Source organism: Numida meleagris, chromosome 2, assembly GCF_002078875.1.
Source record: "Numida meleagris isolate 19003 breed g44 Domestic line chromosome 2, NumMel1.0, whole genome shotgun sequence".
Lineage (NCBI taxonomy): Eukaryota > Metazoa > Chordata > Aves > Galliformes > Numididae > Numida > Numida meleagris.
In genome coordinates, this window is record NC_034410.1 from 126,151,632 (window position 1) to 126,178,216 (window position 26,585).

General features: G+C 44.6%; 1 protein-coding gene across 1 annotated transcript in view; it reads right to left on the bottom strand.

Moving 5' to 3' along the window:
* Nucleotides 14,264-26,585, bottom strand: part of NIPAL2 (NIPA like domain containing 2) — a 49,366-nt gene continuing 37,044 nt past the window's right edge. Inside the window, exons 7-11 of the mRNA XM_021386078.1 lie at nucleotides 22,689-22,824; nucleotides 20,229-20,317; nucleotides 18,461-18,524; nucleotides 17,085-17,179; nucleotides 14,264-16,771 (exon numbers count right to left, since the gene is read on the bottom strand). Of these exons, the coding sequence (XP_021241753.1) occupies nucleotides 16,677-16,771; nucleotides 17,085-17,179; nucleotides 18,461-18,524; nucleotides 20,229-20,317; nucleotides 22,689-22,824 (479 nt within the window). The 3' untranslated portion in view covers nucleotides 14,264-16,676. The remainder of the gene's footprint in view (nucleotides 16,772-17,084; nucleotides 17,180-18,460; nucleotides 18,525-20,228; nucleotides 20,318-22,688; nucleotides 22,825-26,585) is intronic.

A 26,585-nucleotide genomic window follows, 5' to 3' on the forward strand; every position in this document is an offset into this window, starting at 1 on the left:
TCTAACTGGATACTCTCAAACACCCTTGGAAAACTTGCTGGGCGCTTCTCTTTCCTAAATCTTTTTTGGGCACAAGAACACGCTCTGGACTGTTTCCTTCTAAAGAATAAAACCATCAATCTCTATTTCCTGCCACTCCAAATTCAAGCCGGATGTTGAAGGACAAAAAACGGTGACTGGCAGAGCTTGGTGAGGGAGACAGGAGTGAGGAGTGCCAGCTCATCCCACAGAAAAACTCATGTGAAACAATTCCTTGTTCAAGGAAACCAGACCAAAACTCTCACTATAACATCAATCACTGATAGAAACAAAAGCTGTCATGCTTCTGAGCACTCACCAGCTTAATGAAGGGACAAGCAACGAGAGGAAAAAAAAGAGGAACCCCCAACTGTGACAGCACATATGAGCAACAACTCTTCATGAGGGAAATAAAGTGCTGAATTAAAATTTATGGCTTCCCAGTAGCATTACATACCCCGGGAACTGTGAATGTTTTGTTCCTTACCAAAATGACAAGTGTTAAGATCGTAAAATCAAACTCAACTGGAGTAGCAAATTGATTCTAGTCTATCTGGTTCTTCCAGGCTGTGTCACGCAGAGCGGAGTCAGTGGTTGGTTGCCTAGGGTTGCAAAATATTAGGAATAACACAGTATTTAGTGACTGTTCATTACGAGTGCCTCTGAGAGGAGAGGTGTGTTCATGTGCTCATGTGCTTAGCACAGCAGAAACCCTAGAATGGAGTCAGTCCTAAATGTTGCGTTTCTGGCCAACTTTCCAACAGCAATGAACTAATAGCATTTCCAAAGGTTAAGATTTCTGTAACTTTGCCAAATGGTAGGGTCATGCCCTGTTTTTCTGCTAATACAATTTACTTCCCTTGGTTTTTTCTCATGACCTTTTCCCCACTATTTGCCATCATCCATTTTGGCCCTTTCCTGTATTGCCTTACTGACCTTTAACATACCACTGAAATTGTCTTTGTGTTTTGCTTGGTTTGTGCAAGTAAGTGCTGCAGAACTGCTGTAACAAATCTGCCTAAGTTCTAGCTGCTAATCATGTAACAAACAAGGTTGTCTCTTAACTTCAGAAGTGCACAAGGATATTCACGTGGCAAGTGTCTTCAAGGCTTAAATCCAGCTTTTACGGAATATTAACTTGTCAGTATTAAGCACACAGGCATGTAAAGGCATTACCCTGGTGTTCACCCTTACAGTCTTGTGACGCATCCCTCCACCCCACCTTTTTTACGAGACAGCACTATGCTCTTCCTAGAAGAATGTGTTCCTAGAAGCCTTGACTTGTGATAAGGAGACCATCAACATTTTCACCCAACTGCAGTTACTCAGTATAGGCATTCCTGCCCTTCCTCCTGGTTGTGGCCAGAGATGGGATAATGACCTGCCTGCATTACTGATAATAGCTGATAGTGCCCATCTTTTGTTAAGTTTGGTGGTTCTTCACTGCTGGAGGATATCCAGCACACCATTCTCCACCTCTGAAACACTCCTCAGAGTCTGAAACTTTTGCTTAACAATTTTTTTTCACAAGTATGGTCTTCTAATCTTTTCCCCTTGTATGCTGTGTGCGACTCCTGGTGCAGCTAATATATCGCAGTGATATCTCAGAGGCCTTGCAAGAGATCAGGGCTTCTGTGCCATTTCGTGGCTTCTTAACAGAGCCACTCAGGGGCATGTATGCAGTGTGGAGAGATCAGGTATTTACAAAGATGAGGTATTACACTTCATCAGAGCCAAAAGAAAATGAGAGATACAAATAAGAGATTATCCCTGCACGAAGATGCCACTCTTTATGTAAATATCTCTGAAGAGCAAAACTGGCCAGCATTTACTGTCCTTGTGTCTGTTGGACCCTATTATTATATAGTTCTCAGAGAAATAGGTCTACAAAACTGTAATTCCACTGTGACTATATTTCCTAATTCAAAGTCCAACTTGCTTGCATTTTCCTTGGGAACATGCATTTCTTGGAGCTTGTCAGAACCTGCAGATGACTGAAGAAGAACCTACTTGATGAGCAGGAGTTGGCCCACACGCTTCACCGACATCCCTATCAACCCCAATCAGACGGACAAATGTGCCATGGGGTGGCTTACAGAGGAGACCACTACCATACCATTTGAACTCTGCAGGAGCTCTCCCAGTGCATGGGATTTGTCCTTTCCAGATCCTTGGACTGCTGCTGAAGACAGCAGTTCTGCACGTGGCTGTTTGCTGCACATAAATGCTCCAGGTGCAGGTTTAATGAGTTCATGAGACAATAACACCCTACTGCACATGCTCATTAGGTGATTTCCAAATCCTTGTAACTGTCAAGTCAACAACGAAAGTTTCCTCTGGGACCAGCTTTGTGCTGCACTCTGTGCATGTGTTTCCATAGCAAGTGTCACTGCTTGGGACTGCCTTTTGCTTTGAAGTGTTGCTTGGAGCATGGGGGAGGGCAGGGAAAAAGGTCTGAGTATATTTTTATAATGAGGAAAGGATTTTTTTTTTCACTTCCCACTCACTCAGTAACAGCTGAACTTTGCTTCCTTTCTTCTTGTTAAGAAAAGGTGCCAAAATAAACAAAACCACAGAGCTGCAAGCAGCCACGATGCCTGGAAATCTGGAACCTAGAGGTGGTAGTTCCATAAAGTTTGGGACTGAAAGTGAGGTTACGATCAAAGCCATTTTACCTCATCAACCTCTGTTCTCACCTTGGTTTTTCACAGAAGACATTGCCTAAATAACTTATGCAAAGCCAACACGAGGAGAAGGAACACAAGGAGAAGGACGTGTTGGGAGAAAAGGTGCATGTCAGAGATGGGGGGCTGCCTGCAAGGCGTGAGGTGAGCTCCGGCAGGTCTTCTGCCACACAGCAGAAATTTGGAGGCCTCGCGGGCATGAAATGGTCCATGGAAGACACAGTGATGAAGTGTAGGGAAGGAGAAGGTGCCATGTGGTCATCTGAAGGGGTGAGAAGATGGAGGGAAGAACAACCCAAGAGGCTAAAGGGGATGGAGTGAGCTCATGGGGCACCTCAGGTGGGGAGGGACTGTGGGGTGGTTAGGCAGAGCCTGAAGCCAGGGGAGCGTGCCTCTGGGACACGACACAGCGCATCAGGAGATGAAGCAGGCCCCTGCTCACCTCTCCCTGGAGTGCCTTGGCTGCTCTGCTGGCCCTGCAAGCACGGATTGGCCATCGCCGTGTGGCCCATCTACCTCTCCCCGACATGTCGGCTGTGCGCCATTGGCTCCTCACTACAGCCAACAATTCTCAACTGCTTTTCAAATGCAAACTTGGGACCTGTAGTTTAGCTCTAAGATAAACATTTTGAAAGCTGTCTTCTTTCTCATAACACAGGCATGAGGTGTTTTTAATTAGCTTAGGGAAGCTTTCCTTGGCCAGGCCAATTTGTTCACTGTTTCTCTTGTACAGTTGGTCTGTTTGTCTTGTGGAGCTGGCCTATAAAGCAGCTATTAGGGGTTTACCGTACAACATTATCAAGAAAATAATCTTTGACAAAACATGAAATCACTTGTTACAACCCTTTTTTTTCCTTTGCATATAACTTCAAGGGAGCCAAATATTCTCCACAGCTGACCAGGCAAACCTGCTGGAGAATGCTTACTCCAAATACAAATTAAAGCCTGTTTTAGTTCTAAAATATTTTAAGTGATGATTTGGGCAGGGAAAAGAAAGTTCTTACTGCAGGGAAGTGGTAGCAGTATTGGTATGGGAGAAGGATGAATTCTCTTTTCTTCAGAATGATATAGTTTTGAGTCATCAACACATGATACGTGCAGAGACGAGCAAGACGTGCTCTTTGCTGGATTTATGTCTGTTTCGTACACATGCACACACATATAGAGAGAAAGTGATGAGGAAAGGGAACAGTGGATTATTACACCTACTGGCTTTATTATTGGTTTTGCTCTGCAGACTCCTAAACTGCGTGGGTGTTGATGGTTGACTTTTAAAGAGACTTAATGAAGGTTACCAATGGAAATTTTGACAGTCATGATGATAAATGCTCTATTCACTTAGAAGAATTCAGTTATCTTAATCACATAGCTGACTATAACAAAAATTTCATTTTCTTTTTTTCTTCGACATGCTTTTGCATTTTTCCTTTTCAGAGTTAATGACAGTATTTTCAGATGATGGTAATTTTTTTTGTTTTCTTACTGACAAGGGGAAGAGAGTTATCTTTCTTAAGTGCTCCTCAAAAAGAACAGAAAAACATGGCCATTGTAAGTGCCAAAAGGAGACTCCTCGATTTTTACATTTTTTTTCTATTCAAGAAGAGGAAATTTGTTGGGGTAGTGGGGACTGATTCTAGTAATACTGTCCTTTTATGTCTCTTTTTCTGAGGCACCTCTCACTCATTAAGAAAATGTTCTTGTCTCTCAAAAGGCCTTTACTCAACCCAGAAAATGAAAGAAACCCATGAGAAAGCCTGGCACTTTTTAGGGGTGTCTTCTGTTGCCCACCTACTTTTCTTCCTTGGGATACTTTTACACTGCTGTCTATTGACTGCTGACAAAAACTTCACAAAAACTGTACTCCTCACTTCTTGCACATTTTGATCACTGATGAACTGAAGTCATCTAGAGTGCACAGGGCACTGAATGTATCAACTCTGATTTTGTACTCTAATTCATGGGAACACCCAGAAGATCGTCTATCGCTGGACTTCCACAAATGCTTGCAGAAGAACAGCATGGGTTCCATTTGCATTGGGATTTAAATATTCCCTTCACTCTGACAACAATTAGAGCGCTATTTTCTACTTAGCTGTAAATTAGAGCTGTGAATAACAATGGAGAGGTCTAACCACCCCCTGCTCTACCAGCATTCCCTCATGAACTAGGCAGCTTTTGGGAACAATGCAGTTCTGCTCTACGATTTTATTTTGCACAAGTGTCCTTGGGACAGTATTTCTCAACCTGTGCTCTGGGGAACATTCGTGGTCTGAAAGGCTTCAGAAAATGGCTTGTGAGATCACTCTAAAACAAAGCAATTCCCCCACTACCTCCCCCACCCCAAAAATGCCCAAACCCACACATGCGTTGTCACAACATTCAAAGGGTGATCTAATTTTTAGCTTATTATTCATGAAGGCCACTGCATTCAGACTACTCAGGCAGCTTGCAGTTTATTTTGCCAAAAACTGGATTAAAAGGCATTTAGAAACACTATTTTGGGGAAGTTTGTCCACTGTTTTATTTGCTTGGGAAGACCCAAAATATCAGCCTCATACATTGCCTGTGCTCTTTAGAGTACGTCAGGCTTCCATCTTCCAACAGATACGTAATTCTCAAGAAGAAAGCATACTAGATGTGAGACCGCTGTAGTAAAACCCAGCAGCTTTATATGATTTCCTCCACTCCTGGACACCATCTCCAATGCTGCTGGAGTCCTTGTTACCACTGTTGCATTAGGCTGGGTTGGCTCTTCCAATATAAACATTGCTGCTGGAATACCTCAGCTACTGTGCAGCCTGGGCTCAAGGGCAAGCCTTTTCACTTCCTCGCAGCTCCGCTATGTGCAGGCAAGGTGCTTTCTGCTATGCACAGAAGTTCACATTGCAGCTTTACAGCTGCAATACGCCAAGACTGAAAGTAGCGGCTACATCAGATTATGGAGCATGAGATGGGGAGAGACCTCCACAGCAGTGTGGCTGGAAGCTGTATTTCCAGACACGTTTTAATGGTAGATGTCAACCTATTTATTCCTGTGTTCATGCTCCCATTTATCTTGATGGATTATTTGTGCTGCGGCCACACTCTGAGCCCTAACCACTCTGAGCTTCCACTGGGTGCCTAACAAATGCTGTGAGCAGTGACCCAAAAAGATAAAGGGGAGACCCTATATAGGAGATGTACAAACCAAAAGTTTGCTGAGAGGTCAAACTGGTGTCCTGGCTGCTCACAGCTCTGGTGCCTCTGCCATCACCGGGAGTACAGAAATACACCAAAGTGTATGGCAAATGGAAGGAGGGCCAACAAGAGTTGTTGCTCCAGAGAGGAGGTTTCTACCAACTTTATCTCTACCAGCATAATGGTGGATGAGAATCTCTACCAACATAATTGGTGGATGAGAAGCTGGACATGAGCCAGCAGTATGCGCTGGCAGCCCGGAAGGCCAACTATGTTCTGGGCTGCATTAAAAGAGGAATGGCCAGCAGGGAGAGGAAGGTGATTGTCCCCCTCTACTCGGCTCTTGTGAGGCCCCATCTGGAGTACTGTGTCCAGGCCTGGGGCCCCCAGTACAAGAAAGACATGGAGCTCTTGGAACGAGTCCAGAGGAGGGCGACCAAGATGATCAGAGGGCTGGAGCACCTCTCCTATGAGGAAAGGTTGAGGGAACTGGGCTTGTTTAGCTTGGAAAAGAGAAGGCTCTGGGGAGACCTCATTGTGGCCTTCCAATACTTGAAGGGAGCATATAAACAGGAGGGAGAACGATTGTTTATGAGGGAGAATAGCGATAGGACAAGGGGGAATGGTTTTAAACTGAGACAGGGGAAATTTAGGTTAGATATTAGGAGGAAGTTTTTCACTCAGAGAGTGGTGATGCACTGGAACATGTTGTGGGTGCCCCGTCCCTGGAAGCATTCAAGGCAGGGCTGGACGTGGCTCTGGGCAGCCTGGTCTAGTGGTTGGTGACCCTGCACTCAGCAGGGGGGTTGAAACTAGATGATTTTTGAGGTCCTTTTCAACCCAGGCCATTCTATGATATGATTCTATGATATAATACTGAAGCAGAGTTAGGAGCATTTTGCAGAGTAGAAACTGTTCCTATCTTATTTTAGCACTTTCTTATAGGTTTCCGCTTAGATCATATTTAGAGCTTTACAGTAGTGTTTGTTGCATGAGTTACCAGACTTCATCCAGCCTCAACTGCAGCCTGGCCCTGCGCATGCTTTACTGTGCTTAGAGCAAGTGCAGATTCAGACAGATTTGATATATATTTTAGTTATGATTTTGTTTTTGGCCATTGTTTAATGATGACACGTTTTAAAGCTGTGATTTTATCTTACATTTGGATTACTTATGTGTACCAAATGAGTATTTTTCTTGCTCCTGATGATATTTACTGCATGTTGCACAACTTCAGGCTCCAAGAAAAAGATTTATAAGGTACGCTGTAAGCACAGAGTGGCACAGCACATTGAATACTTGTGAATGCATGAAGTTGTCATCCTGCAGTCTAATGCAGAGAAGCCATGAGCCTTTCCAAAGCCACAGGCTGGAGTGAGACATGTTAGCGTTTGACCACTTCAGTCTCCAGAGAAGTCTCCCACCAGAGCTGGGGCCACTTCTCTTCATATGTCTGTGACACTGCCACCATGACTGGGAAGATTTTGCCTGTTGTGTCAGTGCTGCTGTCCCAGCCAGGGGGATCCAGGCAGACACAAGACAGGACCCACATGCTTTATAAAGGTCTGTATGAAGTGCCACCACGGCACCCACTGAACCACAGCAGAGGTGTGGCCTAGCAGGAGTCCTCGCCTCCCATCGCCCACTTCTCGCAGGTCTATCAGTCTTATTCCTTATCAATGTTCTGACCACCAAGAGGTTCTCTGGAGTAATGCACATCCTAACCTCACTTGGGATACAAGTACAAAGTACAAGTACAAAGCACGGCATCCTTTGGAGCCTTGCCCACGCACAGGAGCCCTGCCCATCCCTGTGGCCTGAGGACAGCTGGTGTCTGGGGCTATGAAAACAGTTCCTAACCCGCTCTGAGCAGCAGCAGTGAGATTAGCAGAGGCCTCCCTTAATCCATAATTAAGCTGATGTGAGGGTGCTCAGAGCTGCTGTGTAATGGCTTTGGCTGCAGCTTGGCCAGTGTGATGGCCAGCAGCTGGGGGAAATGCCATTTTGTGCTCAGTATATCCTTGGCAGAATTACAGATTGCCTTGCTGTGAGTGCCTAGGTTCACCAGTGCATCTGGTGAACTTGGGATACTCCTGGAATTCACATGGCCACTTGTTTCACACAGATCCATGTAAGGCTTGGCCAAGCCCTGTGTCTGCACCATCAGGCTCTGAATTGAGGATGGGGCCCGTGGTCAGGCCCCTCCTTGGCCAGCTCGCCCCAAAACATCTCTCTCTGCTTTTCCTCTCTTTCAAAGGTGTCCTTTGGAGCACACAAGTGACGCCTTTGCCGACCACAGCTGAAGAATAAGGCAGCATGATCAGCAGGAAAGTAAGAGTCTATTTTATCTCTGGCACAGTCTGCCCTTTTCTAGTCTGGATGGAAAAGAAGACTAAAGTCCACGGAGCCCTTCGGCAAACAACAACCAGCATAACAACAAACGCAGCAGAAGAGAATGCCAAGGTTGTCATCCCCCATCAGCGGTTTGGATGGATTTCACCCTGGGAGAAGCTTTCGGGAGGCTCAGGGCGGAATCTTGTGCAGGAAACAGGTGGTTTGCTTTACTGAGAGGCATGCGTAATGGCCAGGGAGCTGCGCCGCGCCACGCCAAGCTACAGCAGATGGGCTGCAGCTCGCTCCGCTCCGCTGAAGGATATTTTTCATGTTATGTGTGGAAAAGAGCAGTAACCCTTGTTTGTTATATGAGGCCTTGTAGGACTTTGTTTGGAAAGAAGCCATTTGCAAGATAAAAAAAAAGCCATTAAAAATATGAGTCACCATAATCACATTCAAAGTGCTCCAGCATGGCCTTTTATTTGCAAAGACTTCACTGTAAAATCAGCTTTTTTATTATTATTTATTTTTAAATGAAGAATTCCACCACAGGTTACCTTAGGTTGATTGATGTGACTTTACTGATCTGTTAATTTTAAATTACTAAAAAAAAAAGCTCAACAAAACCCCAAACAACTCAAAACACATAATTCAAACTGTTCGCAGTGCAAAAGAGCTGTGCCTGCTCTGTGCTGTATCACTGGACTAAGATTTATAAATATATCCCAAAATTATCTCAAATACAAATGCATTTCTTCGCCATACCAAAATCTGATTCCCCATTTTGGGTCATCAGGTGCTCACATCATCCCGGAGGAGAGATGCCTGAGCTGCTGCTTTCAAAATGCATCCTCCCTGTGAGACTGTGAGCAGTGAGAGGCAGAGGGAGCAGGAACCTTTCTGCTATGTATCACAAATTAAAGCACTCAGATTCTCTCTGGTGAGCTATCATCAATCTTGAGGCAAGAGCAATCTTTTGGGCAGGCTGTCCTCACGTTGAGAGCCTTCCTTGCAGCCTAGAAAGCCAACCTTATCCTGGGCTGCATCAAAAGAACCATGGCCAGCAGGTCGAGGGAGGTGATCCTGCCCCTCTACTCTGCACTGGTGAGACCTCACCTGGAGTACTGCGTCCAGATATGGAGTCCTCAGTACAGGAGAGATGTGGACCTGCTGGAGTGAGTCCAGGGGAGCGCCACAAAAATGATACAAGGGATCGAACACTCTCCCTATTAAGACAGGCTGAGAGAGCTGGGGCTGTTCAGCCTAGAGAAGTATTGGGGTAGTTTTTCAGTATCTGAAGGGGGGCTGTAAGAAAGAAGGAGACAGACTCTTTAACGGGGTCTGTTGTGACAGGACAAGGGGAAATGGTTTCAAACTAAAAGAGGGGAGATTTAGATTGGACATAAATAAAAAGTTCTTTTACAGTAAGGGTAGTTAAGCACTGTAACAGGTTGCCCAGAGGTGGTGGATGCCTCATCACCCATGAAAGGTCAGGCTGGATGGGGCTCTGAGCAGCCTGATCTAGCTGTAGGTGTCTCTGTTCACTGCAGGGGAGTTGGACTAGATGACCTTTAAGGGTACCTTCCAACTCAAGTGATTCTATGATCCTATGATTCTGTTTACTTACTGCACCCCAAATGGCTGCTAAAAAAATCACACTGCTCTCAAATGCTTGGGCTGAGCTCAAGCTGCTCTGGCACTGGAGAAAGGGCAGCTGTGCGAGGTTGCTTCCTGCTGCTGCTGTTTACAGTGAGAGTGGTGCAGCACTGGAGCAGTTTGCCCAGAGAAGCTGTGGCTGCCCCATCCATGCGAGTGTTCATTATTGGACAACCTGGTCTGGCAAAAGACACCCTTCCCATGGCAGGACCGGGTAATATTCAAGGGTCCCTTCCAACCCACACTTTTCTGTGTTTCCACAGTTCTACTGCCCAGTGCCATCGCTTCCGTGTCACCCAGTTTCAGGGCTTCCAGCTGCGCTGACCTACCTTGGACCTCTTCGGACTATCACCAATCTCAGGGATGACTCAGAAGTCAAATTGCTAAGAATTATCTAGACTGCTGCATCTCTGGGAGTGCAAAACAGCCACCGTTAAGGTATAGTGAAAAAAAAAACAAAAAATTCAGGCACCTCCTGGGAGAGATGGCAGCTGGGCCAGGCTCAGCTTTGGGGAAGAGAGGAAGCCAGGCACCTAGACCACTGCGTTCTGGCTCCAGCCCAGCCTTGTGCTACTTTGTCAGTGGTGTTAGGATCTGATTTCTACACCATATTTGGCACTCATTAAGCCAATTTTAGACTCTGGAAAAATGGAGATAGAGCAGAAAACAACCACAGAAGGCAGTCTGAGGCTGACAAAAATGTCTGATGGTGAGAGACTTAAAAGGTCCGTCTGTTTGGCTCGGCAAAAAGCCCAAGTCATCTTACTGTATTTTACTAGAGGGACTCACCAAGTGCTTTAAATCACTGGTAAAAGACAAATAGCTGCAAGCTAAATCCAGACACTTTAAAATAGACATAAGGCACAATTCAAAAGCAAACAATGACTCACTGCTAGTACGCATTGCTAATGGCAGCGGTGGATCCTCTCCTTTGACTCACAGGAGAGGACGGAGTGCCTTCTCCTGTAGGTGAGCCACAGGCCTTGCACAGCAGTGCCTGCAGCAGGCAGCAGGCCAGGCAAGGTGACGGCACGCTGCCTTCTCCTATCTGCAACCCAACTTCATCCACGCACCCAGAACCCAGCCGGTGTTTCCAGGACAGGCTTGTTAATTAGCTGTTAGATATTGTTTGGAAAAAATAAACACATAGGTAACTGTGATGTTTAGTAATATTGAATAATATTCCTCTTCTCCTTTCCCTTGTAAAACACAGAACAGTTGTTCTTGGAAAACAACAGAGAAGTACTTTGGTGTTGCACTCCATTGCCATGTGATGTGTTACTGGCAGTAATCTCCAGTGACAGGTGAGGACTACCTAACGAGCTGCCTCTGTGCCATGCAGGCTCTCTCCCTTACTGCTGGCTGAGTGCACCCGAGAGCGTTTGACAACATGAGGCTCCAGGCCTGTGCACATGCTATTGAAGTTCAAGAAAAACACTCATTTTTTTAAACAGAGAGAAAAGTCCTGATCCTGTGTTAATGCTGCTCTGGATGTATGCCTACTAGCTATCAAACAGAAGATGAATGACAGTGCTGCTCTTTCAACCCATTTAATGATTCTGGCAAAAGACCTGGCAACAGGCTCCAAAGATTTCATCTAGGCAAGGCAATGCCTATTCCAAGAGTGGAAATCTCCAACTGGAGAGCTGGCAAGTGCATATTTGTGCTGGAAGCTTAAATCAGTCATTTCCATTTTCCCCAGTGTGACCTAGCAAAATACAGAAATTGGCTCCTTCATCAACAACCACAGACCACTTTCATGTTTAAGGTATTAGTGCCGCCAGCTGCAGTGATACATTAACTTCATGTTAAACAGTCAGCGTTTAAGCCACCTGTCTAGTCATTCTCCTACAGTAGCGCTGCTCTGAGAACTGTCAGCATTGCCCTGTTGGCACTGTTGGCAAGTTGTCCAGGAGCCCACTGCAGCTTACCAGTCTCCTGATCCCATTCCTGTGTGTCCGTGCAAAGCTTCCTGCCGCTACCGATGGCCATGTCTGTCAGCAATCAAAATGCTACTGCAGATCTCATATTATTAAGTTCACTTTCCCCCTGAAACGTTTGGGTTAACTTCAGGGGCCTAAGAGCGAAACTGGAATGTAGATTAAATAAGAAACCTTCTGAGTAGTCCCCTAACTCTTTATTCAGTGTCTCATCTGTTGAGTCTGGAAGTTCCTGAGATGACAGTAGTTCTGCTCCTTTGGATACCCCAAACTGTCTTTGCTAACTCGGGTGGCAATCAAGAAGTAAAGAGAACATTATCTAAGTCTGTAGGTTTCCACAGCTTCCTTATAAACTCTTCCTAGGTCAAGGGAAATATGCTGCAATACCGGTATCTTTTTACAGAGTAAGCCTGTAGTACACACACACCACACAGTCTGATTTCCACAATAGCTCTTTATGGGAGACAGTGCACACAAAAGAGGCATCCGTGGGATGCTCAAGGGGGCCAGAGTCCATAAATTGGCTCAATATGTTTCAAAAATATGTTTATGTGCAGCCTAAGAAGCCAGATTAGCCTCCTGTCCTCTGAACAGGTTTAGACATGACAAGAGGACAAGGATCCCTTCTTAACAGTTGTAACTGCTTAATACGGAGTGGTGCATTTGCCAGTGCTGCCCTTCAATAATGTAATGGTTGGAAGGAGCCTCTGTGCTTCTTCCAGCTCCAAACAGTTGAAACATCTCCCATCGGCTATCATCTCCATCTGATTTTCTCTCTGCTTCTCTAGGCAGAGAATGGCCATCCTTCACTTCCAAATCAGTTAAAAAAATTAAAAACACATTCAATAATATATGGATTCACTGTTTATTCACTAATGTCTCTAATTCTGTCCCAGTACCCAGAAACACTGCAAACACAGAACTACTCAAAATCCTGTGAATCCAGAGAGCTGAGCTTTCCCCTACCTTTTTCTCCTCAAGAAACCCCACGCTGTACAACATCCAGCTTGGCCCTCCAATAATAATTATGGTAATTAGCCTTTATCTTCTTTGGGCCAGCTGCTAACATAGCCCAGCTGATTTCTCCAAAAGGAATAAACAAAAAAATTAAACAAGAAAAAGGGTCACATCTCAGAGGATAAAAGCAGAAGGCCAAACTGAAAGACAGCTCCGTCTAATCATCTGCACCCCACTGTTATCAGTTTTCTCTGCAAGCAACCAAAGATCCTGCAAGTGGGTTGGGAGGAGAGATTGCAAAGGGAGACCATTTTGAGGTCAGGAGTTGGGATATTTGGTCCCAATCCATCCTCCCAGCACTGTTCATGCACCTTATAACAAATGGTGATTGGAGAGAAAAAATCAGTCCTAATGCCAAGTTGTGCAGGTGTCCCTGCTCCTCACTGCCCTCAGGACTCTCCTCATGCCATGAGCTGCCTACCTTAGCCCCACGAGAGCTCCTCAGTGCTCACTATCCACGGCCCAGGGTTTTGCGTCATCACCACAGCTTCAAAGCACAGAAGCTCGAGGTATGGAGTCCGATCTCCTTCTTTTGGTTTTAGTTGACCAGAGCCCTTACATGCCACCAGAAGCTGACAGGTAGCAAGGAGCAGGCACCAAGCCTCACAGGCAAATGCCAGGTTCTTACCACTGGCAGATGTAGGAATCCAGTACAAGATTAATGTGTTTTTTTTTCCTGATATTTTTTTATGGCAAAAAAACCACAAACTGCCTAGCTCTACTCCAGAGTTCCCATTTCCAGGCCCATGGCCAGTTAATACTTCATCTTTTACTGCAGCTGACCAGTAGTGGAACAAGCACTGAGTGAATCCTGCTGGTTCTGGTCTGTCAGAAATCCCAGCCTGGAGCCACCAGGGACAACATGAGATGCTGACTGTCCTCCGTGACTCCCTTCAGTTTTATTTCCTCAGATTCTGTGGAGCATCTGCTCAAGGAAGTTCAGTCTGCAGGTGCAAGTTTCACATTTTGTATCTGGCACGTGTATTTGATGTCAGGAAAAACACTGTGAGAAAATAACTCACTGGTAAAAAGAAGGGTTCCAGGGGCCTTTTTTGTGTGTGCTCCAGTAAAAAAAAACTTTTTTCAGTAAGCATGTGTCTGTGCTAATTGTCACCTAAACATCACAAGCAAAATCACAAAATCATAGAATCATTCAGGTTGGAAAAGACCGCTGAGATCACCTAGTCCAACCATCAGCCCATGCCCACTAACCCACGTCCCTCAGTGACACATCTACATGTCTGTTAACACCTCCAGGGACAGTGACTCCACCACCTCCCTGGGCAGCCTGGCCACCCTGAAAATAGCATTGATTAGAAACTGATTCTTGAAACAAATCATGTTCCTTTCTTTGCAGAGCAGTAATAAGTTTTCATTATCGCGTTTCTCTGACCCTGTGATATGTTAATTTGTTGGAATATGATCACACTTCCAAAATCATGTCTAATCACAAATTTTAATTGCACATAATTCCTGCCAAAATTTTGCTCTAAAAAATAATTTTAATTACATTCAAGTTTACAGAAAACATTTTAACCCTTACAGATTTGTATAAGCCCATATGAAGAAAAGATATGTTATTTGAGAAGAAATACAGTAATTAATTAAAAATCGATAATAACTTTTGTTATGGGTTTTTACAGTTCATTTCGTACTCTAAGAAAATACTGTATCTCCTTCAGCCCTCCTGAATCATGGAGACAGATTTCAGAAAGATGCCCAAGGCCAATAATTTTAATATGAAGCAAAAATAATCCATTTCCCACTTTATGTCGCCAGTCATAGAATGAAAAACGATAGGCCTCCTATTTACATCTTTAGCACATGTTCTCACTTGAGAATCAGAAAGTTACTTAAATTTGACGAACCAGAAGCAAAGGGCATAGGGGGCATAGAGGTACTCCCTTATTCCCTGCAGAAAGCGTACAGAATCTGGTGCCTTTTGTATCTTAAGCTTTAGAAACGTGAACTCAAACTACGAGAGGGTAAAGGAAGGCTGTGGGCAGGCAGCTGGTACAAGCAAGGTGTAGACACTGAGCCCTGTCCCATGCCAGCTGGAAAAGATCCACAGTAAAAAAACAGCTCTGCAAACTTCACAGCTGGGACATCGTTGCATAGGAAAATCTACAGAGCTGTGCGCACTTTGTTTGAAGTGAAACCATCTCATGGATCTTTGGCTCTATCTATTTTAAAATGAAATAAACAATTGCTTGGGAAAAAAAAAAAAAAAGGAGATCTCATTTCATCATATCCCAATAAAACAAAATCTGCTCAGCCTACAGCCCATATCCATTACAGCAGATTAATCCAATCCCAAAAGAAGTATCTTGTCCAAGATGTGAAGGCTATTATTGAATGCTTTTCAAGAGCACTTTCTTTCTCAGAGGAGGTGTCTGAGCATTGCAGCGTCAGCTGAGGCAGGCTGGATCTACCAGCAGGGAGGATGGGCACACCATTAATGCCCAGCAACAGCTTTCTTTCCAGGAGGCTGGGATGGGGGGACAGCACAACCTCCCAGACCTGAGCACTGCTATGGTCTCCCATTGCTGTCAGCCCTTCAAATAAATGTAGAGAAACTACCATTTAATGAAGGAAAATTTGCGCTGCTATCGTGACTCTTGTGACCCCATGTTTTACAGGCTTTCCTCACGCAAGATTACCATGGGTGTAGTAAGGGTGCAGGATTTGCCTTAATTTCTATTTTAGGAGTATTCCTGCAATACCATAGAACCACAGAATAATTTAGGTTGGAAGGGACCTTAAAGCCCACCCAGTTCCAACACCCTGCCATGGGCAGGACTGCCGCCCATCAGCTCATGCTGCCCAGGGCCCCATCCAACCTGGCCTTGAGCACCTCCAGGGATGGGGCATCCACAGCTTCTCTGGGCAGCCTGTGCCAGGGCATCACCACCCTCTCCTCCCTGGTTAGTAGTTCCCAAGATTTTGTACATATTTGTATCACTCAAGCTATCATACAGAGCTTTTTCTGCATGCTGAAATACATATAAAGAGAGGAAGCCTGGATCCCTCATTTCCTCTTTGCATTTCCTTCATTAAAACCCTGTTTTCCTAAAAACAGTGGCTAAACCCCAGACTAGACTAGACTAACTTAAAATATGGCCAGTCCAGCCCAGTACCCAAGACATGGGAAGGATGTAAGTTGCCACACACGATTCCCCATCTCCACCTTGGCTGGGTACCTCACAAATATGCGTATGTGCGCTGAGGTTTATGACAAATGCTGGCCTCCTTCCTCCTTCTCACATAAGTGCTTATGTCCTTTGAAGATAAGAGAATTAGTCTGATGGCAAAAGATAATCAGGATTTTCCCTCTGCACACAGTAAAAATGCGTGTACATGTTTATGTATACTGCATATATGCCTACAGTTTTGCTTCTCGAACAAGCAGGATCAGATTTTTATAGGCAGTAGACATGCAGAAGAATATTTTGAAGTCTCTCGCAAAAATCCTCATTTCCCATCTTTGTCTTTAAGCTTCTATGCACATCTGGGGGTTTTCAAAAACAAATATTAAAAATCCTTGTTATGTGCCGATTTGCATTTCTAGGCAACTAAAAGTCTAAAAATATCCTTCCTTGTCACTAAGAGGCATTTATACTTCGAGAACGTTCCTTTCATTAATGCATATTTAGTTTTTCATAAGGCTTTCTTTATCTTCAAAACACATTTGGGACAGCCAGGGGATAAATTAAGTAGGATTAAATAACATATGACTCATCAACATGCAGGAATTCAATGTCTACTTGAGTACATCCAATGAAAAGGTGCTGTGGATTCTTATTCCAGTGGCATTCCTCTCGTTAAGTGGAACGTAAGGTGCTTTCTTCTTTCAGCTTTGACTTTTCCCCGAGTCATCTTTATGATTCAAAGTGCCATAGCATGAACCGTAAGAATCTGGTTGTATTTTGTCTGTCAATTTTTGTCCTAAGGAAACAGGGTGAGAGAAGGGAAAAACAACAACTCCGTGAAGAATTTTAATAAAACAAATCCCCCAACCAATCCATCATTTGAACATTCCTTGCTCCAGTAATCATTGTTTTCATTTGACTGGTTGTAACAATAGCTTGGAAAAACTCTGAAAAATTATTTGAAAAATCTGTTGGGAACAGGAATAGAAATTAAGGGAACGGTATATTTATTAAATACGACTAGAGCACATTTCTGACTCAAGTCTCCAAGGTCATTCCATTATCTGATATCTCATTTTTAAACAGACAGAAAAAAAAGTCCTACTTACCAGGAATACATCCACAGTCAACGTAAGGAACTTGTAAACGCTCCTCTTTTTTATTTACTGCAATTACAAATACGCTGAGGAAAGACAGGAGACACCTGCAAAGTAACAGTGGCATCATATTATTAGAAACAGTTCACTGCGCCTGAGATGAGAACTTTTACCCATGTTTCTTGTTCAAGGATTTCCAAACACAAGCTGCTCTGTTTTTAAAGAACCTTTTCCTGCTGGCAGCTCTGTAACTTCATCTTGGGCTCCTGTCAGACTAGTTTGTGCCTCCTGAAGCTTTACATTTGCTTCCAAGGGCTTTGCAAAAAAATGTCGCTTTCAGTAATGTATACCTAATCAAATACCTGTGAGCGTGAGACTGCAACCTTTGGATTCCTGAGCAAATCTTCAAGAGCATCTAAGCTAGCACTGCAGCATCTGCGATTTCATCAACAACTCGGGCTTGTTGCAGACAATCAACATCTCTGTTGTTTTTCTCACTCGACTGTGTGTCTCAGGGGCAAGCTGTAAGCCAGGAGCAATGAGAAACTGCTACGCTTGGACAAATCTCCTATCTACTCTGTGTCGGACACACAACCGCTATCTCCTGCCTGCCAAATCTATAGCTGGATTTGCTCATCTCCATTTTCTTTCACTTTTCCTGCAGTCATGCAGCATTGCAGTTCTGTGCATCTACTGACTGCAGGGGATGAAGATGTCTACAGCTGTCGGCCCAGCTGTTTGACAGCGAGGGGACATGATGGTCCAGCAGTTCTCGGAGGTGCTTTTAACCATCTCATGCCTATCCTTAAGTAATGTTCACCTGTTCCATGAGCTGTTGATGTGCTGGGAGCCATCGGATTTCTGGCTCTCAACACTCAGGGCCTTCTTCAAACATGCATGTTAACAGCTTCTTAGCACAGTCTGCGCTTTTCAGCAGGCATGCTTCCTTGGCACAGGAAGATCCTTGCAGGCAAGCAACTCCTCTAAGTGTCTACACCTAACAGTATCAAAGGGCAGCTGGACACGCAGGTGGAATGTGCCACAGGAGATTTCTCGGATAGACACAAGCACCCCTACAACATCATCTTTGGCGGAGAGCAGTGATTTCTCCTTCCTGCAAGAGGAACACTTGCTGCTAGCTCTTCATTCCATCATGGTAGTAGTTCATAAGTGTCTCACATTTTTACATATTTGGATTCAAAACCAGGCCTCCAAACTCCCATAGCACAGACATTAGTCTTTCCTTTAATGTCTTTTCACCCTACTATAATGGCTATTCCATAACAGTTTAATAACAAGATGGGTTTCTTCTTACTGAGAAAAGGGTTCCATGAGACAGTGCTGTTGCAGTACAAGCGTTTGTGCAGATTTTAGGCCGATACACTTACCCAAACAGAAACATGAACACGCTCAGGAAAGCTGCACTTTGGAATTCCTGATAAAATATGACCCCTGGAATGTGACAGAAACAAGAATTGCAGATCTTGACTGGATTCCAAGTGATATGAATTACAGCTGGGAGGGTCAGGAGCGGTGTCATGCTCAAGTGGAGCAAAAAAATCCCAAATATGGTATTAATACACATTGTGGTGGGTTCATATTATATACCCGTATTCCGTTATCAAGGCTTTCTCAAGATACTGCAAGAGACTGGAGAAGATTTAGTCTATCAGGCTGGAGCATGTGCTGTGCTAGTAACTGCACAGATGCAGGCATTTTTTTGCATTGTCAGCAATGCAATTTTAGGCAGGTCAAACTTAAAGTCTAACTCACAAGCATGCAGCTAGCAGGTTCCTTGTGGATTTAATTAAGCCACTCCAACAGTGTGGACATCTTAACTCCAACTGGGAACAGGTTTTTGATAACTAGCTGTGCCCTTGGTGTTTGCACCAAGTTAAGGGCTCCAGCAACCAAGTTTGCCAAATCTTTCTGGCTGAAAGGATCACCAACTCTTTCTGGTCACTCCTCGAATGGGAATTAGTACCTCCGCAGTGGAGATGACAGAGCCATATGTGTATCTGGATCTCAGCTGCCCTAACGCACAGCCAAGTGTATTTGCTTTAAACCACTGATGAGCATAGTTTTGCTTAGAAACACCAGAGTGTGAACCAGAGCCACTGAAGTGTGACTGTATCTTCAAAGGCTGCAGCTTGGGATGGGGAAATCACAAGAGGAGGTATCTTCCACGAGTATCCCAGCAAGATTCAGCAAAGCTTGTTCTCTAAGCCCTACACTGGTTTAACTAACCTGATGCAAATGCATGTGTATCCAGTCTCAAAGCCATTAAGCCATTTCTGAATAGGTACTTGATCTCTTATGGAGGCACAAGGCCAATTTCCCCATATGGCTGCAAGAATGCAACCCCCTTTTGGCAAAAGTCTCAGTCACAAAGTGTAGGCCTCCTAATGCAGGTGCCGAGGCAATCTGTGCATGAAGCTAACTCCCCTTCTCATTAATGGCAGCTCTGCATGAGAAACTCCTGCGCAGCAATGACAGGAAAGCCCCCGGTGTGTGTTAAAATGAGTCATAAATGTTATAACAAGACAATCATTTTGGCTCATTGCTGATACAGTGTCTTAGTTGTCTTCCCTGCTCATGTTCTTCCACTCTGCACCATTTCCAAGATCTGAAGTTCCTCTTTAACAGCACTGAGTTCAGAGTTCTCACCCAGAATAAAATGTTAAATGCTTAAAAGGTCTTTGGAGTCATTTTATTTCCTTCACTTAACCTAGAATTCCACCTTCTGAAACTGAATATACACTAACTACTATGAAGCACAGCTGGTTGTCATTTGAGCAGTTTGCCAGGCTGTTAAAATTACTCTACCAGCTCAGATACGGGGAAGTTGGTGTGCACATGGGAAATGCATTTGCTGGATGTCAAGATGCGGCTAAGATAAATGCAGGTAATTCTAGTCAGCCAGTAAGGCACAGCAAACTGTACAAATCAATTCTGGAAATGCCAGAATTTGGTAATTTTTATTTTGCTTTGAAAGTTGTGAACGGACTCATTTTTCAGAGCATAAACACCTGTCACTTAGGAAAAACTTTTTGTGGAGATAAACACGACTGGTTTGTGGTCCTGTCTGAAGACAGTAACTCCTGCAAACTCAATTTTAGCAAACCATTCTGTAGAGACTGAGGGCCAGAAACCAACCTGAAATGATGGCGCTCGTAGTGCAGAACACAAAATTAATGGGCACAACTGCTCTTGCTTCATATAGATGCATTGCTTGATTCAAGAACCTGGAAAACAAGTGTTATTGCACCTCATGGCTACAGGAGTTTCATTACACTTGAAGTAAGGTTAAGCTGGCTTCCGTCAGCTCAGTAAGCGTGACCATTTCTTACCACTATAGCAAATAGTCCTTGACAGATGGGTACGTGTACTGAATTTACTTGCTAGTTTTGACTTTTCGGAGTACAAAAAAAAAAAACAAACGAAAAGAGCAAAGCAAGAAGGTTGGAATGGATTCTTCTGGCCATAGATTGCCATTGGAGAGACCTTTGAAGCACTGTTGGAAAAATTGCCTGCCACAGATAAGGGAGGAATGCTAGGATATTGCTGGCCATGGTGTGCCTCAGCTCTTAGAAGAAGTGCTGCCAGGGACAAGTTGCTCTAATTTAAGCAGGTTGGGTAAGGATATGTTTCCAGCACGGACATGCATACGTAAGTTCTCATAGAACTGTTTCAGTTTGCTGAAGCCCACATTGCTGTTGCTCAATCCAACTTGGCTAAAGCACGTGTTTGCATGTTTATCATCCCATGCAGTCGCACCCAGACACACTCAGTTCCACTGGGAAAGTCCAGGAAAGTGGCTCCAGGCTTGTACTCCTTGGGTTGGAAACTCTCTGCTGTGCTCCTCAAAAAGGCAACCCAAACCCTCATTGGAATAATCAGCAAGAGTTTGCAGAAGCACATGAGTGTGCACTGCACACAAACCTGCAGCACTGAGACACCAGCCATGGAGCAGCCCACACATTCTGCATCAGCAGGCGAAGAAGGCCAAGCACTAACCCACTTGTAAGGAAACCAAAGCCATCAACATTTACCCACAAGGTGATGAATCATGAGCATGAGCTCTTGGATGCACCGATAGTCTGTTATAGGAACGGCGCATTTCAAACTGAAAGAGAAAAATCAGAAGACTGCAGAGTGTATTCAAAACCTATAAAAAGAACCACACTTAAATGTTTCACTGGTACAATATATGTGAACAGTAAAAATCCAAGCTTGGATCTGTTTTAGCCATTAAAGTAATTGCATGGTTATTTTAGCAACTGTTGAACAGTCTCCATGGTGCTTTAAAAATAAAGAAATCCTACATATCCACAGGATAGTCAGGATTTTGAAGTCATTGAAAACACCTCATTATTTTCTCCCACTTGCAACAAACTTGGTCACAGGTACTAAAATAGTGATACTGAAGCTCAGCACTGAGTCCAGGAGGTTGCAGCAGCCCAGGTTGTTGTTGTGAGCTGACATGACAGTCAAATAAAATAAGAGAAGAGACAAAGAAAATGAAAAAAGTAGACTGACAGCACTGTCTCCATTAGAAAACGTTTCCAACAGAGGAAGGACGAAGAGTCGCTGAGCCCAGGAAACAAAATGGGCCCATTTTCATTTTTGACCCAGAAAAAAGAAAACATGAAATTGTTGGCAAGGAGAGGTTAATTCAGCAGCTTCCTATTTACCAAACTTGTATTTCCTATTTTTAATGCCCTGAGCTGTTCTCCCGGTGAAGACAAGCTGGATGTAAATCACTCCACTATTGGTTATGGCGGAGTTCCTGAGTCAGCCATGGAGAGTCACTGCATAATAACGCATGGACTTTCTGATTCCACATGGGAATGGTATGTTCTGCCACAGCAAAGCTGGATTGGCTCTTCTACCAGAAAATAATCCTGCAAGTAAGCACTGGAGCAGTCTAGATGAGATTACTGAATGATGCTATCAGCACCTGAAGCAAAAAGGGAAGGGACTCTCTGTTCAGCTGCAACTCATATTTTACCAGGCTGCCACCCCCAGCAATCTGCAAAGGCAGCATAAAACAATCACTTAACAGGCCAGAGGCCAGCAGGGAAAACTCTGACGTCCCCCGCTCACCAAAAGCTATTTCCTAAAAAAGCACAGACATACAAGGCAGCAGAGAGCAGCATGCAGATGTAACAGAGATGGGGAGAAAGCAGGGGTAAACTCTTCTTCAGTACGATGAGTGCATGAGCGAGGGACAAGAGGTGCAAAATGAGGGTAAATGTGGCCATTTGATTATTCAGCACTGAAGATTTCTGAAAGTAATAAGAAAAAAGTATCAGGAATATAAATTTCATTTAATGGGTCCGAAACTTGTGCCGAAAGAAGAACCACATTTGGCAGAACCTTGTTTAAGGTGATAGTGAGAGGAAGCAGCATCTGTGTAATTAACCAATTATAAACTGAGAAGTAAAGTGTAAATAAACAGTATTATCAGCTGCAGGCAATTCATGCATCTGTTAGGGTTCTGCCAGGAATTTCCTGCCTTTAAGAGCAACTTGTATCTAGGGTCCGTGTCAGCGCTGAGAAGAACTGACAGATAAATAGATACAAAGGTGAGGAGATAAAGAGAAACTCACTTACTTGACTTGGAAAACACAAGAAGTTGCCATTAAAATGAGCATGATATAGAAAACAGGGTAAGTTAGCTGCATTTTCCCCTTGGCAGAGAGTGTTATCATGCTGGCCACAGCCTTCACGGCGATGACAGTCAGCGAAGCTGAAAGGGAAAGGGAAAGATTAGCAGGGCAGGACCCACAGCAGTGACCTCAGAGCATCAGTGAGAGAAGTGCCACCGAACTGATGCCTTAAGAGACACTGAGGTAGAGTTTGGGCACCTAAAGCCACGCGTGTGATTTATAAGCAGTTGCTAAGCTGTTGTCTCAGCTCAGAGTGGCTTTAACTCCATGTGTGCTTTACTGATGCACTTTGCAGGTCTTGCAGAACTCATGTCTGCAACCCTGCATCTGTCCAAAGTCTCCCTGCTTTCAGTGTGGCAGAGGTAACAGACTAATAAAATCTTGCACTGTGTGTGAGAGAGAGATAGAAGTTGAGCTGGGTTCAAAGAAAGACCCCATCCATTTCCCACTGCTGGGTATATGCCCTCCACAATGGGCAGAGGTGCTCAGACATCCTTCATGCAGCCCCAGCTGCTCATTTGGAGACCTTGTTGCATTATCCAGGCCTGAGAGGCCTCCTTCTCCATTCAGAGAAGGCAGCACACCTAATAGCAGCCTGCACATGACACAGCAGCCAGAAATAACCACTCACCCTCAGGGTTTCTCTGCTGTGACAGGAGCTGGTCAGAGCTGATTTGTGGTATCGTGTCACCAAGCTCCTAACTCTCCCCACAGGTTATGTTCAGAGTCCAGGCAGTGAGCACAGGGTCTGCACTATATGTCAGGGGGGTGAGTCTTAAGACCATTACTGGATTTAGCCTGGAGAATAGTGTGTTTTCAATCCATTCAGTCATTGTCAGTGCATCACCACAAAAAAAGTCCCAGCAGACAATGATTTGGTATATATGTCAGCAGTTTGGAGAAGTCTCGCAATGCACATCTTTTAGAAAAGGGGCTGAGAGCTGAGCTCAGAGCTACTTTAGGTTTCCTTTTGGAGTGCGCTCTTGGTTTGTTGAAGCTAAACCAAAGAGGTTGCGATGACTGCAAGAAAAAATAAAACAAACTCAAAACAAACTGAAAATGGTAAGAAGAGTCAGGGTGCAGCGGTGACCTTTGAAGAGAGGTAATTCATCGTCAGGAGCACCGGTCCCCAGCTGGGATCCTGTTCCACCCTGTTCCAGAGCTGGGAGTGTTGAATTTCTGTGTCTGATTCATCCTCCTGTCGCAGTGAAATTCAGATTGGCAAGGCAGGCTACACTGTGCAAAGAGTTCAGAGGAGGGGCTCGGAGGAAAGGTGGGGGAAGAAGAATGGATTTGGGTCTGAGGTTTTGACTGCAAGCATTTTTCTTACAGTAAGTCCAAAAGTTCAGGGGGAGTTTAGGAGTTGCATGCACTTGTGATGATCCTGCTCACCATCATGGAATTCACTCCTTTAGTGACAACCTTTGCACCTCATGCTTTACTTCCTGCTCTATAATTGAAATAGGCAGAGTAGTTCACCAAACGCAGCAGTAATAGCTAGCAGAGTGGGTCAAATCCTGACCCACACGGGGGCAAATGATAAAAAGGCAAAAATACACAAAGCCCCCACCAAGCAGCCCACATAATAACTGAGATTTGTGTTGTACCAGGAAGAATTATTATTTTGGAAAGAACACTTCCAGGTAAAAATCAGTGGTTTGAATTGTCCGACTGAGTAAAAATTGCTGAATAATAGTTTCTGATAAAAAGGTCATTTCTTTCCCTTATAATTTTAACAAACCAGAAAAAGTAAGCAGAAGGGGATTTTTTGGTTTATGCTGTTTTGTTTTTTGTTTGTTTGTTTTGGCTTTGTTTTGTTTGAAAAGATAGAATGCTCTTTTACATAGACCTGGAATAGGTTTCTGTTTGAAACCCCTAGGAAATGGTTTCTCTGGCTCTGAAAGAACGACCCCCTCCAAGCCAGTGTGACAAATGATGCCACTGTCCAGCTGTTAGAGCAGGAAACTCAGAAATCCCACTTTAATCTGAAATATTTCCCTCAAAACTTACGATAACTCCTAGTATATGCATGAGGTAAGATAATTCTCACCAAATGGACTTGCAGACTTACAGTAAGTAAAATATCTGCAGATTTTATGATCACCTCTGTATTTTCTTCAAAATGGAAGTAGCTTTCACACCCAGTGGAACACAAATGCTGCCTTCTCTTTCTACATTTCATTTACATGCATACAAACCCTCCACCAGGAATGAATCTGTGCAGATGTTAGACAAAGCAGAAATCCCCTCCCGTGAGCTGCCGCTGAGAATTTTGGGCATGGTGACCCCATTCCTCATCTGCCTGTCCTGCAGCCACTCCAAGGGCAGGGAACGCATAGGGTGATGGGGAGCCCACCCTCAGCTCCTCATGGCTGTGCCCAGCAGAAATGTCAGATAGGAAGCAGTGCAACTCTGCAGGGACTACCAGGCACCAGGACAGCAACACCAGGAGCTGGAGCCAGCCACAGTTCTGGATTTCCTGCTTGAGGGAACTGTCAGGATTTCAAAATTTCCCATGAACCAGGATTTGTTTGTTTGTGCCTCTTTTAACAGAGCAGAAATAATGACACATTTTTCCTGAAGCTGCATATGCTCACCAAAACCTCAGCAGCCACCAGCTGCAATTGTTTTTTTTGCTTGATTTCAGCCTGGCCACCAAGCTGCAGTGAATGCCTCCTGGGCTTTCCAGCTCTTCCGCTGCTCAGCATGCCCATACGTCACTTTGGCACTGCTGGTGTCAGGACTGGCAGGCTCCACAGCAAAACAAGCACACAGGGCTTCACAGCCTGATGGACCGCATCTCCCTTCTGGTGGGCCTGCCCCAAACTGTGGAAGATGAGCATGGAAATCCATCCTGAGTTCTTCAGCTGTGTGGCAAGGACGCCAAACCACTCATTGCCCAGGAGCACTGCAGGGTTGGAAACCACCAGGCAGCTCAGCGAGCTCTGCCAGAGCTGCCAGGCTCTGTGCTAGGAGCTGTCTGGGCTCGCAGTCTCTCTTCCAAACCAGGAGCAGTCAAACAGACCAATGGCTCTGGGGGCTCTTCGATCTCCGCCTCATACAGGGAGAAGGAAATCCTTCAAGGCTTCTGCAGAGCAGCTGATCCTAATGTTCAAGGTGCTGGGAAATTTAATGGGGGGACAGTCCCAGAAAGCTAGATATGAAAGGAAGTCCGAGCTTTCCAGCTAGGTGAGAAGGCAGGCAGGAGTCTGGAAGAAGGCGGTCAATAAATCTGAATGGGTTTTACAGTGTGTCACCGGCAAACTTTACTGAAATTCAGTTTTATCAAAACAGTTCTGACCAGCTCCATGAGAAACATGCTCTGTAAGTCTTTGCAGGATGATACATCCATCCAGTGAACTCAGTGGAAATACAAGGGCTTCTCCAACAGTAATACCTCCTATTTGATTATGTCGGCCCATGACGTCAGAGGCAGATGTGGGTGGTACGGCAGTAGAGGTTGAACCTTCCCACCAATATTCTGCTACATGTCGTTGCTGTGTGACAGATGGCAGCAGAGGGGCAGTCTGACAGAATGGCATCTGACATGGATGTGTGTATGAAGGTGGTGTACCATCAGGGTTTCATAGACAAGTTGACAAGACAAGGATGGGAAAAGAGATGGAGTGGTGACAAATTCTTAATATAAGCCTGCTCGCAGTGGAGCTTTAAGAGACAGCCTCCTGGTATTTTTCAGAACTAGTTCCAATTTGACTTTAGTGAAAACTGCCTGATTAAATGCTCTCTCTTGTTTCTCTGGGTATCAACTATTTTCTGGTGGCAACATTAATCAAAGGGCAAACTTCAGTGACCCGCTGAATTCTTGTTGTGTTTCTAGAAA